The sequence below is a fragment of the Suncus etruscus genome, chromosome 8, assembly GCF_024139225.1.
Source record: "Suncus etruscus isolate mSunEtr1 chromosome 8, mSunEtr1.pri.cur, whole genome shotgun sequence".
Lineage (NCBI taxonomy): Eukaryota > Metazoa > Chordata > Mammalia > Eulipotyphla > Soricidae > Suncus > Suncus etruscus.
This window is the reverse complement of record NC_064855.1, coordinates 16,080,090-16,099,453: the sequence shown is the minus strand read 5'-3', so window position 1 is coordinate 16,099,453 and position 19,364 is coordinate 16,080,090. Positions and strand designations below refer to the sequence as shown.

The following is a 19,364-nucleotide window of genomic DNA, read 5'->3' as shown; positions in this document are numbered from 1 at the left end:
AGGCTATCCTGGCCGGGACAAGGCCAAGGGACAGAGGCGTCCAGCCTCAGGGAACTGGCCCTGCCCTCCTGCTCGCACCCTGCCCTGGGGAGTACACTCTGGTTCTTTTTTTTTTTTTTTTTGGTTTTTTTTTTGGGCCACACCCGGTGATGCTCAGGGGTTACTCCTGGCTATGCGCTCAGAAGTCGCTCCTGGCTTGGGGGACCATATGGGACGCCGGGGGGGGGGGGATCGAACCACGGTCCGTCCACGGCTAGCGCAGGCAAGGTAGGCACCTTACCTCTAGCGCCACCGCCCGGCCCCAACTCTGGTTCTTCTTGGTCCGTCTGTACTTACACATGGCTATTACCTCACTCTGCCCTTCTCACCCCTGCACATAGTTGTCTTCTCTATTCATTCCTCACCCCTGCACATCTGTATATGGCCATCTCTCCCTGCCTTCCTCACCCCTGCATGTGGCTGTCTCTCCCCCATTCCTCCTTACCCTTGCCCCTCCACATCTGCGCATGGCCATCCATCCCTCTTCACCCCTTACCCTGCACATAATTTACTCCTCCCTATTCACTCCACACCCCTATGTATGGTCGTTTTCCTCTCTCTGCCCTCCTTACCCCTGCGTATGGCTGTCTTTCCTTTCTTTTCTTATTTTTTTTTTTTTTGTTCGGTTTTTGATTTTTGGGTCACACCCAACAGCGCTCAGGGGTTCTTCTTGGCTCTATGCTCAGAAATCGCTCCTGGGAGGCTTGGGGGACCACAGGGGATGCCGGGATTCAAACCACCTTCCTTCTGCATGCAAGGCAAATGCCCTACTTCCATGCTATATCTCCGACCCCGGCTGCCTTCTCTTTCTGTCCTCTTCACCTGACACGGTCATCTCTTCTGCTCTCTGCCCTCCTCACCCCAGCACATGTGCATATTCCCTGCCCTCTTCACCCCTGCACACGACAGTTTCCCTCTCTCCATCTCTCCACACGCCACACACAGCCTATTCCCCCTCTGCAGCTCATGCTTGGCCATGTCCCTCTTGCCCTGCAGCCACTCACCTTGCACCAGGAGGTTGACAATGATGGTGTCAAAGCCGCCAGTGTTGGTGGCGGTGCATGTATAGTAGCCTGAGTCCTCGGCTCTCACTGCACGCAGCAGCAGTGTGCCGTTGGCATGGATGAGCCGGTGTCCAGCCAGGGCCGTTGGGATGGGAAGGTGCTCGCTGTGGGCAGGACAGGTACAGTCAGGGCAGCAGAGCACCCTGAGACTCCCGAGGGCTGGTGCAGACTCGAACTTGGGGACCCTCTCATGGTTGTTCACATGATACCTTCAGGGTCCCAGAACCTTGATCTTTCACCCCCCACCCCGGGGGGTCCTGACTGCTCTGGGCCATAGCGGCTGCCATGGGGCAGAGCACACCTGTTCTCTTCATGGTTCCTCTGCTCTGTCCCCTCTGGGGTCCCCCATCCCTGCAGGGTCCCCGCCCGCACACCTGTCCTTGGTCCACTTCACAGCAGGCGCCGGGTCACCCACCGAGTTGCAGGGCAGCCGTACGTCTCTCATCCAGGGCGTCGTCACGGTGCCCCCGAACGAGATGATCTTGGCTGGGGCTGCAGGGGAGAGAGGATGAGGCTCCCACTAAGACCCCCCCAGGCATGTCACTGCAGCCTCCCTTCCCAGCTGATCTCCACTGGAGCAAGTGGGTCCCAGTCTACACTTTTCAACGCTCCAATGAACCCACCATCATGAAGGTTTGGGGACCCGGACATGGAGACATCTCTGTTCCCATCATTCACTGACCTAGTTCTCCTAGGCTGGTGTCGGGTATTGAACTGGGTTCATGCCCTGCCTGCACCCTGCCCCTGTGTACTGTCTCCCTGGGCCTCAGGAGCATGTGGAGGAAGGTACCAAGCACACAGGGAGGCACTGCCCACCAGGAAGGGGCAGCAGCACGGAAGTAAAGCTTGGACTGCAGGCAAATGGAAGGGTTTGCAGAAACTTAGAGGGTGATCAAGGGAGTGAGTTTGGGGATGGTGGGCACAGCAGGGGCAGAGGAGAAAAGAAACAGGGGGGCTCAGCTGATTGCAGCCAGACTTCCTCTGGGAGTCAGGAGGAGTCTCCATAGAATGTGTCCGAAATAAGAGTCTTAAAGGGCCAGGAATGTGGCTCAGTGGTAGATAGAGCATTTGCTTTGCATGGATGGGATCCTGGATTTTACTCTGACTCTTGGGCTCTGTCTCTTTGTGTCTGTCTGTCTGTTTGCCTGTCTGTGTCTCTCTCTCTCTCTTACACACACACACACACACACACACACACACACACACACACACACACACACACGACTTTCAGGTCTATCCTGCCTGCTGTAGAGGCAGGTTTGGTCACTCTGAAGGATGAAAACTGCAGACAGACTGATGGTCTGGTACAAGCTGGAGGGGACCCTGGCCTGTGGGCAGAAGTTTGGAGATCTGGAGACAAACTACCAGAATTTGGGTCTGAGTGGTACTGAGAAAGAGACAGAGGGACAGCAGAAAAGGGCTCATCAGGAGAGACAGGAGAGATGTGTCTGCCTGACAAGTATCTGGGGGGCCTGAGACAAAGGCTGGAGAGGGTCTAACTACTGGGCCTTCAATCCCAGTCAGGACAGGTGTGCTGTGACCATCCATGGCCACCAGAGAGCGGCAGATGCCCAGTCTGTGGGTGTGGGAGGGCTGGGTAGACCAGAACCCCACAGCCAGGCCTCAGCCTGTCCTGGTGGGACCAGAGTCTCTGGACATCTTCTAGCCCTTTCGGCTTCTCTGCCTCCGCCCGCCCCGGCTCCTCACCCTTGCCAGCAGGCTCGATGGTGACCTTGTCACTGCTGTTGCCCCTGCCGGCCGAGGTGACGGCAGCCACCCATAGCAGGTACTGCTGCCCGCGGTTCAGGTGTGCGATGCGGTAGAACAGCTGCTCCGGGCTGGTCTCGTACTCACTGGGCGCCTGTGGGCCGGCAGAGATGGGCCAAACACTCATTCGTGTGGACCTGGGCTTGGAGGAGGGCATGGCCCGGGAGGGTAGAGCTCTCCTTTCACCTGTCCTGTCTTAAGGGCAGCAGCAGGATTTGCAGCAGACTCGACCCTGCACTAACCAGCCATAGTTTACCGCTTTGACGCAGCAGGCAATGGTGGCTCCAGGCTAGGCCATAGGCTGGGGTGGGTGACAGGTGGAGTAGGCAGGAGAAAAGAGGAGGAGAAATCCCAGGGAAAATCTCAGGGACTAAGGGAGCTATGATCTCCGCCTTGTTAGGAGACAGCCAGGCTCAGAGCCTCCCTGCGCCCCGGCTAATTACCACTGCTCCCCACTGCAAACAGGTCGGGGGGACCCAGAGATGGGGCTCTGGGAAGGCTTGAGGAACGATTATTAGTGGTATAGATCGCCAGAGTATTTGTAGGTTATCAACATCTCTAGTTTTTTATTTTTTTCTAAGCGAATGACAGTTTTGACAACTTGCCAACCAAACAATATCAGGCCCCAGTGGTTTTACCAGTTGCTTTGATGAAAAGATTAGGTTGCCTTGGAAACCGGAGGCTCAGATATTGAAATGAATTGGGGGAGCCGCTTTGGAGAGGCGCCGGCATGCAAAGCCATGGTCCCTGTCCCCGTACCCTCGGGACGGGCTGTCCTCCTGGCTTGTGAGTTTCCAGTCAGTCTCAGGGATAGAAAATGAGGCCTATGAGAGCTGCTTCGAAATCAGGGCAGGAGCTGGGTGGGGAGCAGCCCCTAGAACATATGGGAGCCCCAAGGCCACAGGGACTGGGAATTGTTTCTCTACCTGGTCACAGGCCAGGCACACTACTGTGCTTACACCCTGCAAAGAGGGGACTTGTGGGCAGTGCGGGAATGGACCTTGGTGGGTGCCTGGGGGGACCACAGAGTAGGAGGAACTGGGTTTCTGGGCAGAGGTGGCCCAGAGACCTGCTGGGGCCAGGCAGGGCCTTCCCACTAAGCAGAGAGCACCAAGCACCACCCCCCTTTGTGGGTCTTTTCGGGTCTCTGGGGGTCCCTTCTGGCATCCTGCAGAGCTGTCCTGAGCCCTGGTCACAGGGAAGCAAGCACTCTAGGATATGCAAGTCTGGGGGCTGAGTGTGTGTTTGTGTGTGTGTGTGAGTGAATGTTGGAGTGTGAGAGTGTGTGTGAGTGTGAGTGTGTGGGTAGATATAGTCACATGTGTGCCCTATGGGGAATGTGTGAGTGTGACAGTCCTGGTGTGCCTTGTGGGAAATGTGTGTGTAAGTGTGTAATGTATATGTGAATGTATGAATGTGCGAGGGTGAGAGTGTCTGAGTGTGTGTACCTCAGGATACACTGGACAGGGAAGGGCAAGTATCTATATTGTGGGTGCTTTTCTTTTAACCTGGACTCCTCAAAATTACTTTTTTTTTTTTGGTTTTTTTGGGTCCCACCAGCAGCAGCCAGGGGTCACTCCTGGCTCTACGCTCAGAAATTGCCCCTGGCAGGGCTTCGGGGGACCATACGGGATGCCAGGATTTGAACCACCACCATCCTGCATGCAAGGCAAACACCCCTACCTCCATGCTATCTCTCCGCCCCCCTGAAATTACTTTTAAAACTACATGGCCAGCAGAATTGAGAGCCCTGAGACAATCCTCAGGTAAACAGAAAGTTAATCTTCAACAGAGGGAGTGAATGGTATTTTGTGGAGCAAGGAAAACCTCTTTAACAAACAGTGCTCGGGAAAACAGGTCAGATACCTGTCAACAAAGAAATTCTGCCCCTTAACTCACACCAGGCACAAAATGCCAATCAAAATGGACGCTCAAGCCTTTGCCTAGTACCTGAATCTATTAAGTACACTGAAAAATTGGTTGGCAGAACCCTCCATGGAACTGAAATCTAGAGGCATCGTCAATGAATCAGTGCTACTGGCCAAGTAAACGGAAGTAAAGGATGAACCAATTCAGTGCTACTGGCCAAGTAAACGGAAGTTAAAGATGAACAAATTGGACCATGGTCAATTCAAGATTCTTCTGCACCACAAGAAAAACAATGAACAGAACAAAACACATGATTGTACCACCTCACAGTACTGGGAGAGAATATCTGTCTATTCCTCTTCTGACAAAGGATTCATTTCCAAGACTGAAAGCCCGGGTTTAGAACAAGAAAGAGAGAAAGTCAACCTCATCGAGAAATGGAAAGAAAAGATGAACAGAATTTTTTTTTCAAAGAAGACACACAGATGGTCAAGAGGTACACAGAAAACGCTGTGCATCACTGAGATCAGGAAATGAAAAATCCAAAGAGTGAGCTATCACCTCACACCAGTGAAGGCTGGGACACATCACAAATAGCTCAAAAACAACTAATGTGGGGCCGGAGAGATAGCACTGTGGGTAGGGGGTGTTTGCCTTGCATGCGGGTCGACCCCGGAGGGACCAGTTCAATTCCTGGCATCCCATATAGGCCCCCAGCCTGCCAGGGGTGATTTCTGAGTACAGAGCCAGGAGCAACCCCTGAGTGCCATGGGGTGTGGCCTCCAAATCATCAATCAATAAACAAAGTTTTAGGGGGCCGGAGAGATAGCATGGGGGAGGGATGTTTGCCTTGCATGCAGGAAGATGGTGACTTGAATCCCGGCAATCCCCCATATGATCCCTCGAGCCTGCCAGGAGCGATTTCTGAGCATAGAGCCAGGAGTAACCCCTGAGTGCTGCCTGGTGTAACCCAAAATCCAAAATAAAATAAATAAATAAAATAAAACAAATAAAGTTTAAAAAATAATGGGGGGAAAAAGAGGTCTTCATTCACTACTGCTGAGAATGTCGGCTGGTTCTGATTTTTAAGAAAACAATATGGACACTTCTCAGAAAATTATGGATTGGGTTTGCATATGACCCAGCAATTCCATGTCTGGGCATCTTCCCCAAGGAACAGAAAATCCATTTTCGCTATTTTCATTGCAGCACTATTCATGAAAGCAAAAATCAGGAAATACTCAAGTGTCCCAAGAACAGATGAGTGGATAAAAGAACCTGTGGTGTACATCTACGCAATGGAATACTACTTGTCTGTAAGAAAAGATAAAATAAATCATGTCATTTATCGCTGTGTGGATGGTTTTGTAAGAATTTGGTACTGAATGAAGTCAGCCAGAAGGAAAGGGATGGACACACAATGACCTCTCATATAAACGACAAATGGTCTAAGGTAAATAGAATCTAAAATGATCTATGGGATTGGACCTTACTATGGCACAGAAATGTGGGGGTCCACAAGGGTTTGTTGGAAGGAGTGAGAGGGGGTCTCTGGGACAACAGTGGAAGGGAAACAGACACTTCTGGTAAGGGGTGGGTATTTGGACTATGTGTGAAACTTACAATCGACAGCATCAATAAAAATGGGTAAACTCATGTATGACTAAATATCTATCTATCTATCTATCTATCTATCTATCTATCTATCTATCTATCTATCTATCTAATCTATCTATATGATCACTCTTAAATTAAAATCCCGCAGCCACCAAAGGTTTGCAAAATTAAAAATGATATATATAGGAAAAAGAAACCTATGCCACAGAATTTGAATTTCTCTTCCTTCTTCCTCCCCTTCCCTTTCTTCTCCTCCCCTTCTAGTTTTTGGGTCACACCCAGCAGTGCTCAGGGCTTACTCCTGGGCTCTGAGCATAGGAGTACTACCTGGTGGGGTTCAGGGGGGATGTGAAACCAACCTTGCACCCATCCATTCTTCAGCCCTGACTGCCCACTTACCCGGCTGGCCAGATCCAGGGGCTGGAGCAGAAGATGGTGTACTTGCGGGATGACCCCGTTGGGCTTGGTTTGGGGGTAGCCAGGAGACCCACCACGCTGCTGGCAGAGGAAGGGACGGCTTTGATGCCCGCGGGAGGACCTGGAACTGATCCGTGAGGAGGGGATTAGCTCAGAGAAGGCCTTTGAGGGAAGCCTGCTGGTCTGGGGAGTGGAGGGACTTAGGTCAACCTGGGAAGGTTCCCTGGAGGGATGGTGTCCCCGGAGGGCTGCTACCCAGTGGGGCAAGATCCCAGCACACAGAGGTAGGAGGAGAAAGAGAATCATTTGGATCCTACTTATTTGGGGCTCTGAGTGCCCCCCTGGTTTCCATTCCTGGCCTGCCTGGCTTAGCCAGGGTCCCAGGGTGCTGGCTGGGAGATCAGGGTCTCTCGCCCTCATCCTCTTGTCTATTTCCCTTGGCAGAGTTAGATGCTGCAAGGGGGTTCTCCTTTGAGTTTAGGTTCCCACTCTATTACTACACTTCTCTGAGCCTCAGTTTCCCCACATAATCAATGGATAAAATGATGACACTGAAGATGTGCGGTTGAATCCAGCACAGTGCACTGTGCTCACTGGTGGAAAGATAACTACGCCAGAGATTCAGTCCTGCATTCTTTCTCATACTCAGTTTAACTCCCTAACAATTTTGTTTTGTTTGTTTTTGGGTCACACCCGGTGGCTAGGGGGACCATATGTGATGCCGGGGGATCGAACCGTGGTCCATCCTAGGTTAACACATGCTAGGCAGACGCCTTACCAATAGTGCCACCACTTCGGCCCCCTAACTCCTAACTTTTGAATCTTCCAAGAGACAATATTTTTTTGAGTCGGGGCTGGGAAGGGAGTACAGCAGGGGAAGGCACTTGCCTCACATGCAGCTGACCCAGGTTTAACTCCCAGCTCCAAATTGGGGTCCCCTGAGCCCCCGCACCAGGAGTTGAAATCTCTGAGCACAGAGTCAGGAGTTAACACTGACTGGGTGTGAACCTCAAACAAAAACTTTCTGAGTTAAGATTCAGCAGCAAGTGCAGTCAATTAGGGGCTGAGCCTAGAGCTACCCCATACTACAGTCCTAATATCAAAACCCTTTGGCATCCCTGTACAGTTGTGGGGTGTGAGGAACTACAGATCGCCACTGGGGAAGCTCAGACCTCCTCCATCCACCATGGAGTGTGGCGGAATTCCCAACTCAGACAGCCTCATAAGATCTGCTGGATTTTACTTGGATCTGTTTGAAGGGTGAGTTTATTAAATTTAAACACATTTAGAACTTTCATTTACTTAGTAAACTGAGGTGAGGTGCTTTTATGTTTTTTTTTTTTGTTTTTGTTTTTTTTTTTTGTTTTTTTTTGTTTTTTTTTTTTTGGAGAAGGCTATACCTCATGGTGCTCAGAGGTTACTCCTGGCTCTGTATTCAGGAATCACTGCTGGCACCCTCAGGGGACCATATGGGATGCAAGGGCTTGAACCTGGGTTGGCCTCGTGAGAAGCAAGCACCCTACCTGTTGTACTATTGCTCTGGCCCAGTCCTGATGCTTTTAAAAAAATACATCATAATGAAGTGTTCTTTGCTTTTAGCAGCATTATTTTGCCCCAAAGCACCTAATTTTAGCTTTCTAGTTTTCTCTTAGGCAGTATGGGCAAGGTATGTCTTTTATCTTTTTCCCATTCTTTTATGTTGATTTTTGGGGTACTTTTATGTTTTAGCTGTCTCCCAGAAACAGCTGATATTGTTTAATAGCTGGTGAATTTGACAGTTTCAATCTTTTAATTGGAGAACCTAGTCCAATTAAATTTATCTTTAATGTGAATCTAGATACATTTGGGATTTAAAATGTCCATCAGGATCCATATTTTTCTATTTGTTCCATCTATTCTGCTTTTTTCTTTCTCTTTCCTTTTTGTGCCTTCTTCTGAGTTGAGTATTAAAAAAGCTCTCTACTTCCTCTGCTTTTTAAGTCTGCCTGTTAGACAGTCTTTCACTACTTTCAATGTTTATGCAGCAGATTACAAAAGGAATCTTTAGCTTACCAGAGACTAATATCATTAAATGGCACTTTTCTTCTTAGACAATGCGAGGACTTAGACACTCACTCATCCATCCTCTCCTAATTTATATGCCACTGTTGCATATTTCAGTACTGTATGTGTTTTTGTTTGTTTGTTTCTGGGCCACATCTGGCTTTGCTCAGGGTTTACTTCTGGCTTTGTACTCAGGAATCACTCTTGGAGGGATCAGGGGACCAACTGAGGTGCCAGGAATTGAATTGAGGTTGGTCATGTACAAGGCAAATACCTTAAACTCTGTAATATCTCTCCAGCAAAGAAGAATACTTTGGCTAAGTATAACATCACAGGTTGATAATGATTTCCTCTATACACTTTATATGTAGTATAGAGTGTTCTGGATTCGATAAATTAGATGGCAACGGTAATAGGTCTTTTATTCCTTTGGTTGAATTATACTTTTTTTGTGGGGTGGGGAACACACATCATCTGGTGCCAGGGCATACAGATCATGTCCTCATATCCCTGTGCCTGCTCTGGCTGCCTATTTTTTTTTTTTTTTGGTCACACCAGGCAGCGATCAGGGGTTACTCCTGGCAGGCTTGGGGGACCATATGGGATGCCGGGATTGGAACCACAGTCCTTCAGCGTCTAAGGCAAATGCCCTACCGCTGTGCTATCTCTCTGGCTGCTTTTAAGATTTTCTTTGTATTAGGAGTCTAGGTATGAATTTAAGTCTTTTTTTTTTTTTTTTTTTTTTGGTTTTTGGGCCACACCTGGTGGTGCTCAGGGGTTACTCCTGGCTGTCTGCTCAGAAATAGCTCCTAGCAGGCACGGGGGACCATATGGGACACTGGGATTCAAACCAACCACCTTTGGTCCTGAATCGGCTGCTTGCAAGGCAAACACCGCTGTTCTATCTCTCCGGGCCCCGAATTTAAGTCATTTTTAAGTGTGTTTTCAGTGTCTTATACCTGGTGCTTGATGTCTTTCATGAGTTTCAAAAAGATTTCAAATATTTTTTTTTTTTTTATCTTTGTCCCATTCTGTCTGTCTGTTAGAATTGTTTCTTGCATTCCCTATATCCTTGATGCTCAGAATAGGACCATGGCTCCTCACCAGCATTACTTGGGAGCATATCAGAAATATAATCAGGGCTGGAGGGATAGGACAGATGGGAGGGTGCTTGCCGCACACAGGGCAGACCTAGGTTTGATCCCTGGCATCCTCTATGGTTCCCTGAGTAATTCCTGAGTTCAGGACAAGGAGTAAGCCCTGAGCACCTCCAGGTTTGGCTCCTATACAAACAAACAAACAAACAAAAAAGGCATGGATCACAGATTCTACCCTATACTTCCTAAATCAGAGTTTAGACTTCAGTGCTATCCCCTAGGGATCTGTGCACAGTAAAGTTGAAAAAAATTACCGATTTGTTTCTCCTTCTGGCCCGTTCATTCGTATTACTACCCAGTTGAATATTTCCTCAATTTATCTTCTCAGCTCAAACGAGGGGGTCACAAGGCAGACCTCATACCCTGGCAGGTGAGCTCCAGCCCATACTTCTGAGTGGTCTCTCATGCCTCAGCTGCTGCCTCCAAGACCCAGAAAATGGACCAGAGCAGAGCTATTCTAAATGCAAGGCCCAGCTGTCCTTCACTGTCCTGCCAGCTCTCTGATGCCTTCAAGTAGTTTTTTTGTTTGTTTGTTTGTTTGTTTTGTTTTGCTTTGGGGCACTGTGCTTAAGAGTGATCTCTGGTGGTGCTTGGGAGACCATACGCAGTTGCCAGGAATTCAAACTAGAGTCAACCACCTACAATTCAAACGTCTTAACCCCTGTACAATTTCTCCAACAGAGCAGGTGTTTTTAAATATTTCACCCAGATTAGTATACTTGGCAAGAAGGGTAGGTTGGCGTTACCCAGTCTTCCATTTCTGGAGATTCTCTAAACTTGGTTTCCCTTCACCTTCACTGCTGCTACTCTGGTATCTTCTACTTAGAAACCCATTAGGATGTCACCATGGCAATGCCATGCCCCTTCGGTGATAGGCTAAGCCAGAGGCTACCCTGGTCAATGGGAAGTGAGGTTGAATCCCGGAAACCCCACAGGAGGAGACGGCTCTGCTTCCCGGGAACCCCGCTTTGTCTGACTAGAGTTGGCCCCTTTTGTTGACATAGGCAAGTGGGCTGATGAGAGCAGAGGTAACAGAGGAGAAAACAAACCCACACAAGCGACCTGGCTCGAGACCTCTTGTTCAATGGGGCCCCAGTGCTCATGGCTTCCTTCTTGTTCTGGACAATTCTCAACCAGATGCTTCTTCACCATATGGTGTAGGGCGAAAAGAACCAAGGATTTTGGGGGGAAGGTAGCCACGTAGCCTTTCAGACTACGGTTCTCTTCTGAGAGGGGTCAGTCCCAGACTCTTGAGTCCCTGATGTCCTGGGGACTCAGTGGCAAGGGGGACTCACCATCTTCCTTGGTTTGGATGTAGAGCACCCCACTGCGCACGCCATCGCCCGCCTGTGTGTAGGCCAGGACCTGCACGCTGTAGTTGGTGAACTTCTCCATGCCCCGCAGCTCTACCCGCTCCCGCGTGGTGGTGATGTTCTGCATCTCGCCCCATTCTGCGTAGGGCACAGTGGTCTGAGCACCCAGGCTGCCTGGCCTGGAGGCCCCACCCATCGCCCCACCCCTGAGGCTTGCCCCTCCTCCCTACCTGGCCATCCCTGCACCACCCATCTCTACCTGCTCTGACTCCTCAAGGCTAGAAATGAGGGAATTTCTTAATTTCAAGGTGTCCTGGGGGTGCTCTGGGGGATCCATTCTCCATGTAGCCCCAAAGGGTAAGTGGCATGACTCTAGCCCCCAGCTGACCTCAAGCCAACATCCACTCCATGGCCACTTTTGGGGACCCCACTTGGAGGGTCAGGGCAGCTCCCAGGCCCAGAGGGAAGTCCTCCTGGAAATGTGGGGCCATCTGCCCCAGCCTGGCAGCACGAATCCTTGGGGACACAATGCCTGGACTCTCAGCAGGTATTAGAAACCCAGCCCTCCTGGATTGGTTGTCCTGAGTTTTTCCTGGCCTTCCTTCTTTCCTCCCTCCCTCCCTCTCTCCCTCCCTTCCTTCCTTCCTTTGCCACACCTGGGTGTGTTCAGGGGTTACTCCTGACTTTGCACTCAGGAATCACTCCTGGCAGGCTCAGGAGACCATATGGGTTTTTTTGTTGGCATGTGCAAGGCAAATTCCCTATCCACTGTGCTGTCACTCTGGCCCTCTTTCTGGCAGGGTTTGGGGAAACTGAAATAATTTCTTGAGGGGCCAGTGGTGTGGGAGTCCTGGCAGATCTCCACTCACACTAGACATGGGCTTTGCGGCTTCTAACTGACCACTAGAGCCAAACTGCTTCCTAATCCTGAATATGCTTATCCAGAAGAGCAGGGGTCCCCAGAAGGTGACTGAGATGCCATGCCGGGCCCTGACTCTGACTGGAACAGTGTGTGCTGGGAGGGATCTGCACTGTCCTATGCTCATCCCAGAGTGTCCCCTCTGCCAACAACCCATTTCCGTTCTTGCAGACTCACCTCCATCAACGCAAAGAGACCAGAAGATGACCCGGTAGCCTTTGAGGACCCCATTGAGGGTGCTGCGTGGGGGCTCAGACCAGGAGATGACCGCCACGTCGGAGGTGATGGATAGGGCTCGCACATTCTCAGGAGGTTGGCTGGGCACTGTGGGACAGGGAGAACCAAAGGGTGCATTCAGGGTGGGAAGGTCCTGATTTGAGCGTCCCTGCTGAGCTTCAGGGGAGACCAGAGAAAGGACGCCTGACTCAGTAAGCCCCTGGGGGAATGGGCTGGGGCAGGGGACCCAAAGAGAGAATTGGGTGGAAGGAAGACATCAACCTGAGTGCAGCATGTATTCCCACCGGGAGTACAGGTTAAGCCCAGAGCCCAGAGCAGCCCCGTGCACAACTGGGTGTAGTTCTCCCCTTCAATAAAAAATTAGGGGCCGGAGAGATAGCATGGAGGTAGGGCGTTTGCCTTTCATGCAGAAGGATGGTGGTTCGAATCCCGGCATCCCATATGGTCCCCCAAGCCTGCCAGGAGTGATTTCTGAGCATAGAGCCAGGAGTAATCCCTGAGCGCTGCCGGGTGTGACCCCCCAAATAGAGAGTATGAGATTTTGGCAGTGGCTCTGTGCTCTCCAGGACATGTCCAGGCTCCACATCCCTAGTTCTAGGTTGTTGTGTATGTAAATATTTTTGGGATTATTATATTACTGACCCTACCCTAAACAAATGGGGGAATTGTTGTGTATATAAATATTTTAGGGGATTATTATGTTACTGACCCTACCCTGATAGGTGATTGTGCCCTATCCTAGGGTGTGACCTGACATTCTGCCCCCATCCTAGGGTGGTACCTGATTCTGCTTCCACCATTGGGTGGTATCTGATCCCACCATTGGGTGGTACCTGATTCTGGGGGATAAAAACAAGGGTCTGTGGAAGGTGAGAGGCTTTTTGCTGGAACTTATGCTGAGTCTTTGGACTTCAGTCTTGTCCACCGAATAAAGCTAATATTTCCACAAGCCTGACTGTCTGCGAGCTGTTTACCCGCCGTTTCACCTCAGAACTGTCGGCTGGACAGGGTGGCAGACGCGTGCTCTGAGCTGGAGGGGAAAGACCTCATCCTCCATCCCTCCATCAGTCAACCTCTTCAGGGGCTGACTTGCAACACTAGGTGACTTAGTGGGGCCCCAAGACACTTGGGTGCGTGAAGCCTGGACAGTGTATGTACTGGTGGACCAACTCTTCCGAGTGCTGACAGAGCCTTTCTATGTTAGCTGTCTGGGGGCTCTGAGCAGAATCCTGGCTCTGAGGACCCTTGGGAGCTTGTGCCGAGCTAAAGGTCGAGTATCCCAATGACCCCGATGATAGGAAGGGCTATCACTTCCCAGATTGCTATTCTCTTTTCCTCAGTTCCCCACTTGCCAACACACTAACCTGCCTGTCACATGGGGAAATGCTCCCCAAGGCCAGCAGAGGGGGGGGTCTTCCTGCCCCCACCTTTTTGCTGAGCTCCACCCATTGCCCTGCTCTTTCTGCAAGGCAGGCATGGGGGTGAGGCGGGGCCAGTATTTGAGCATCTGTCCATGGGGAGAACTTTTAGGAATGCAGCTGGAGCCACAGGCCACGGGAGAGGCCACGGCAGAGGCCAGGGACGCTGGGCACGAAGAGGGAGTGAGGAGACCCGGGCTGGGTGGAAGGTAATTAGATCCCATCGCCCCACGAGAGGCAACTCTAATTTTTACGAGCATTTAAATGATAATACATCATCCTAACGACCCTCTTTGAGAATGATTATTGTTTCATATTACTTAGGTGTAAAAATATAAGCACCATGTAATTAGGGACCCAGTGTAATAAACTAATACAGATCGCCCGTTCGAACAAAATGAAGGTAATATAATTATGGAAAAGACACTATTGCTAAAGCAGGGGCCCTTGAATACCCCGGGAGGAGCGCTAATATTGCCAGGGAACCATCAGGATCTGACAGGCTAACGAGGGCCTTAATTAAGTATGAAAAACTGCAGAGCGCTGCCGCGGGAAACTTTCTTTCCCTTTTCCTCCTTTGTTCTGAAGGAAAAAAAAAAAAAAGAAAAGAAAAAGATAAAAAAAAGGACTCTGCAGCTGGGTCTCCTCTCCGGGATGGAGATTCAGCTAGGCCATGAGCATGAGTGATTGTCCTGGTTTGCCAGACTGGCTGTTGCCCTGGTGAGGTCTTGGGTGGATGGGGCTTATTGCCGGGCACACTGCTGGAGACACCTGGCAACTGCTCCCCAGCTGCATCCCCTGTGAGTGGACCTTGGTCAAGCACCTACCCAATCTTGGCTCCCCGAAAGTGGTGACCAGGAAGAAGGATGGGATCAGGGAGCTTAGAGGGCGGGGGATTGGTCTCTGAATCCTGGGAGTGTAGGGCCTCTGGTGGGGAGGCTGTGCTCATTGCTGCCTCCTCTCTCCCTGTGTTTCTGTCCCCTTTCACCCCTATACCCCCTCCCACTCCTGGAGCACTGGACTCATGGGAGAATCCTCTCCTGTCTTCAAATTTTCACAAGGGCCCTTGAGCTCCTCTGCCTCATCACCTGGGGCTTCTCAACTCTGCAGTCTCCTTCAGGATCCCTTATGCAGAGGAGGATGAACCTCTTGTATTTATTCACCTAGGGGTGGGGCAGGGAGTGCAGGAACAGAAGAAGGAGTGGAGTAGGGGCGAAGGAATAGAACATGGGGTCAAGGTCTGGCTGGGGGTCAGGTCAGGACCCACCAGGGGTGCAGCCAGGTGGCCAGGGTGTGGGCAGAGAGGGCTACACATCAGGTCAGCGAGACTGAGCAGCCTGGGGTGCTATGGGGGAGCCCCTAGGCAAGTAGGGTTGGAGGGCATGCCTGTGTGAACCGCCCCCATGGCAGTCCTGGCTCTGCCCCAGCCAACCTTCTGCTGTTCTCACCATCCTCCAGTGTGGTAGCGTTGATCTCACTGGACGAGGGCCCTGTGCCGGCCCGGTTGAAGGCCTGTACTACCACCCCATACTGGGCGAACTTCTTGAGGTTGTCCAGGGTATAGACCTCGCTGTCCCCTGTGGCCTTCATCTCTACAATGCTGTACTGCCCACTGCTGCCTGGGCTGTTCTCTCGGTAGCCGATCTGGTAGCCCCGGATCACACCATTCTGCAGCTCCTTCTTGGGGGCCTATGGGTATGGGTGTGAGGGGGGGAGACAGACACCATCACCTCAGGATGATTTTTTGGGGGCTCCTGAGCCATACTCAGGTGTCTACAGGGCCACTCCTGGCACTTCTGGGCCAACAGGGTGGTGGTTCAAGGTGAAGGCCCAAGAGTGCTTTCAGGGGCCAACGACATCAATCACAGAGATATTCAGGGGTTGATGTTGTACCTGAGATCCAATCGGGATCCTGTGCTTGCCAATCCTTTGCTATCTCCCTGATTTCTGGGATAATGTTCTTAACTAAACTTGGGGCCCAGAGAGAGAGAGAGAGGATGAGGGCTAAAGCATATACCTTACAGGCAGCCAACCTTAGATTGATCTCTGACATCACATGTTTCTTAAGCACTGCTAGGAGTAATTCCTAAGCCCAGAGTCAGGTGTGACCCAAGCACTACTAAGTGTGGGAGTCACCCAAAAAAACAAAATAAAAATAAAACTTAAAATCTATCCAGAGTGTCTCTTGAGTTTCTTTCCTCTCTGCCTCTTCCCTGTTTTTCCCAAGATCCAGCCACTGGCCTCATGCTGTTCTATCAGGAACTCCCCCATCTCAGGAAGACCTCCTTTCCTCAGAGAGCCACACACCTTGCCTCCCTTCTGCAGTTGTTGAAATGTCCCTCTCAGAGGCCTTTTAGAAGCTGTCAGAAATCCTGGATTTGACTTTTCCCACTGCTCTTAGTTAGCATCAGTTCCTATACATTTCAGTTAGGTGCCTGTTCCCACTTCAAGAGAAACACCATGAGGCTGAAGAGAGTTGGCTGTTTACTGCTAGATGCTCACAACCAGACATGGCCAGGAAAGTAGAGTCCTTGATCCATGCTGAGTGGATGAATGAGTGGTGGGGTTAAATAGAAAGATGGGTAGATAGATGGATGGATGGATGAGTAGATGAATGGGTAGAGGGATGGATGGGTGGATTGGTGGATGGATAGACAGATTAATGGATGTGTAGATGAATGGGTGAATAGATGGATGCATGGATGGATAGATGAGTGGATAAAAGGGTGGATGGATGGAGGAGAGGGGATTTCATTTGACATGGGCACATGGGACTGAGAGAAATGGAACAGCAGACATGAAGGAACCAGTGGAAAGGGAGATGAGCAGCAGATGTTTGAAGATTGCTGAGATACCACTTCACAGCACTAGGAGGGGTCTTCTAAAACCCTGTTGGGGTGCAGACAAGGAGAATGGGGGTGCTGCTGGAGGGGCAGGCGAAGGGTGCAGCAAGCAACCTGAGGCTGCTGCCAAACTCAGCACAGATCTCCTGTAGAAGTCAGCAATTTTGCTCCTTGGTCCAGAATTCCAAGAACTGCAAGTGGTCCTACAGTTATCTGCATACATTTCCCCTATATTCCCAGCAGTATTATTCACACTAGACAAAAGGTAGAAAGAACCCAAAGGACAAGTGATTGATGGGGAGGAAAGAAATGCATTCCAACAGTCATGCAAAAGAAGAGAATTCTGTCTGGAAAAGGAAGGGAATTCTAACATGGGCTTCAGCAAGATGAACCCCAAAACACAGTGCTGAGTAAAATAAGTCAGACACCAGAGGACAAAATTGTAGGCGATGTTTTCTGAGGCAGCAGGAAGAGGTGAGGTCTGAAAGACAGAAATTAGGACAGAATTTGCCTACTGAAGAGAAGGCCGATATTTAATAAGGGGAAACTTCTGGAAGCCAATGGTGGTGATGGTCACACCATGATACTGAATATAAACTTAACTGCCACTCAAATGGAAAACAGAGAGCCAGAGAGGTGGCTCAAAGGGCTGGAGCACGTACTCTCGCATGCAGGAGTCCTGAGGTCAATCCCTGGTGCCCAGTGATTCCCCTGAGCACTGCCTATGTAACCCCTAAATCACACACATCTAAAAAAAAAGGCCTAGGGCCCGGAGAGATAGCACAGTGGCGTTTGCCTTGCAAGCAGCCGATCCAGGACCAAAGGTGGTTGGTTCAAATCCCGGTGTCCCATATGGTCCCCCGTGCCTGCCAGGAGCTATTTCTGAGCAGACAGCCAGGAGTAACCCCTGAGCACTGCCGGGTGTGACCCAAAAACCGAAAAAAAAAAAAAAGAAAAAAAAAAGGGCAAAGATAACATGAGCAAATAGTGTGCCTTTGTATGATGCTGAAGGAAAATTTGTCTTTGAATTCCATATCCTAGTTCCTCCTAGATCATTGCAGTCCTGGGCTGCCCTAGTTGGAAACTGGGGTGTATGGAGGGTGGAGGCATGAACAGAATGCACAAAGACACACAATGAGGAGGTTGCATTTCTGGGCTTGGGTGAGACTGCCATAAGTGAGGGCCTAATCCCAGGTGACAGTGGAGTGAAAAAGCCTCTGTCATCTGGGGACTGTAGGAGCCTTCCCCCTTTAACTCTAATCCAGACACAAACCAGCATCTCTGACTTTGGATTCCATCTCTCTCACATGAAATTTGGAGCTGAGGGTGGTGATGGTCACACCACACCAAAAACACACACACTGGGCCCGGAGAGATAGCACAGTGGTGTTTGCCTTGCAAGCAGCCGATCCAGGACCAAAGGTGGTTGGTTCGAATCCCGGTGTCCCATATGCTCCCTCCCCCCCCCCCCCCCCGTGCCTGCCTGAGCACCGCCGGGTGTGGCCCAAAAACCAAAAAAAAAAAAAAACCAAAAAAAAACCCCCCCAAAAAACAACAAAACACACACACATTACCCAGGCAATAAAGGCAAGCACCCCGACCTACACTCCTCTCCACAGCCAGGTATATTAAGACCCACAAATAGAAACAGCTCTTTGAACAAGGGGCCCGAACACCCACCTAGCCCCTAGAAAAAGAGCTTGATTCAGGTTTCAGAGACAATGGAATCTATTTAAAAGCCCACCTTTTATTGTTGTAAAACAGTGAGATACAAAACAATTAAGTTAGTAAAAACAACCCTGTTTTTTTTTAATTCAATGAACACTTTTAAATGAACTGCATTTTAAAGCTCACTATTGACTCAATAAAATGAAGTTTTTCATTTAATGTAATTGTGTTGAGCTCAAGAAATAGGTGTGCATGTGTGTGCGTATTTGAGTGTTTTTAATTGACTTGACTTTGTTAATGTCTGAATAATGTTGCTTTCTGTGCTTAGCTGGTCCTGTTGGCTGGTTCTGTAAGTAGCAACACTTCTGCATTGGGGCTTTGCATTTGCACTGCCTAACTGTGCCTAACACAGACACTGACCAGAGATGTAGGGGTTCATTCTAGAACCTGACGCTGATCTTCACTCGGAGGCACATGCACTCATATTGTATGTAACATACAGAGACACATTGGATAAATATAATTTTACACAACGTCACTGTGGATACACCCAAAGACTTAAATAGACTGACTCAGACATGCAAACCCAACTTTCACTCTCATCAGCACAAACTTACATAGGGCTTGGAGAGGCATCCCAGAGCTCCTGGCTTCATACATACATACACACATCACACATATACATGCATCTATGTTCATTCAGAACTTGACAGATCATTTTCCCATCCTTCCTTTTCCTTTCCACTTTCTTCTCCCACTCTCTCATTTCTCCCGAACCCTCTAACCAACCACTCCTTACCCCTCCATGCATGCACATTCAGGATTTAAATCAATCTTAACAATATTTCTCTGAAGCATTAAGAAATCAATAGGGCTGATTGCAAATTTATGTCATAAAGCAGGGGTGATCCATCTCGTGGAAAGTCTTAAAATGAAGTGACTTATCTTTCGAGTGAATCTTTATTTTTCATTAATCTGTTTCTCAGTGCTGAA

General features: G+C 49.9%; 1 protein-coding gene across 1 annotated transcript in view; it reads right to left on the bottom strand.

The window, feature by feature from the left end:
- The window catches only part of DSCAML1 (DS cell adhesion molecule like 1), a 241,203-nt gene that overhangs the window by 9,525 nt on the left and 212,314 nt on the right, over positions 1–19,364 (bottom strand). The window contains 8 exon segments of the mRNA XM_049778199.1: positions 1,044–1,207; positions 1,478–1,595; positions 2,811–2,964; positions 3,639–3,649; positions 6,745–6,900; positions 11,269–11,424; positions 12,383–12,529; positions 15,309–15,549. Coding sequence (XP_049634156.1) covers positions 1,044–1,207; positions 1,478–1,595; positions 2,811–2,964; positions 3,639–3,649; positions 6,745–6,900; positions 11,269–11,424; positions 12,383–12,529; positions 15,309–15,549 — 1,147 coding nt within the window.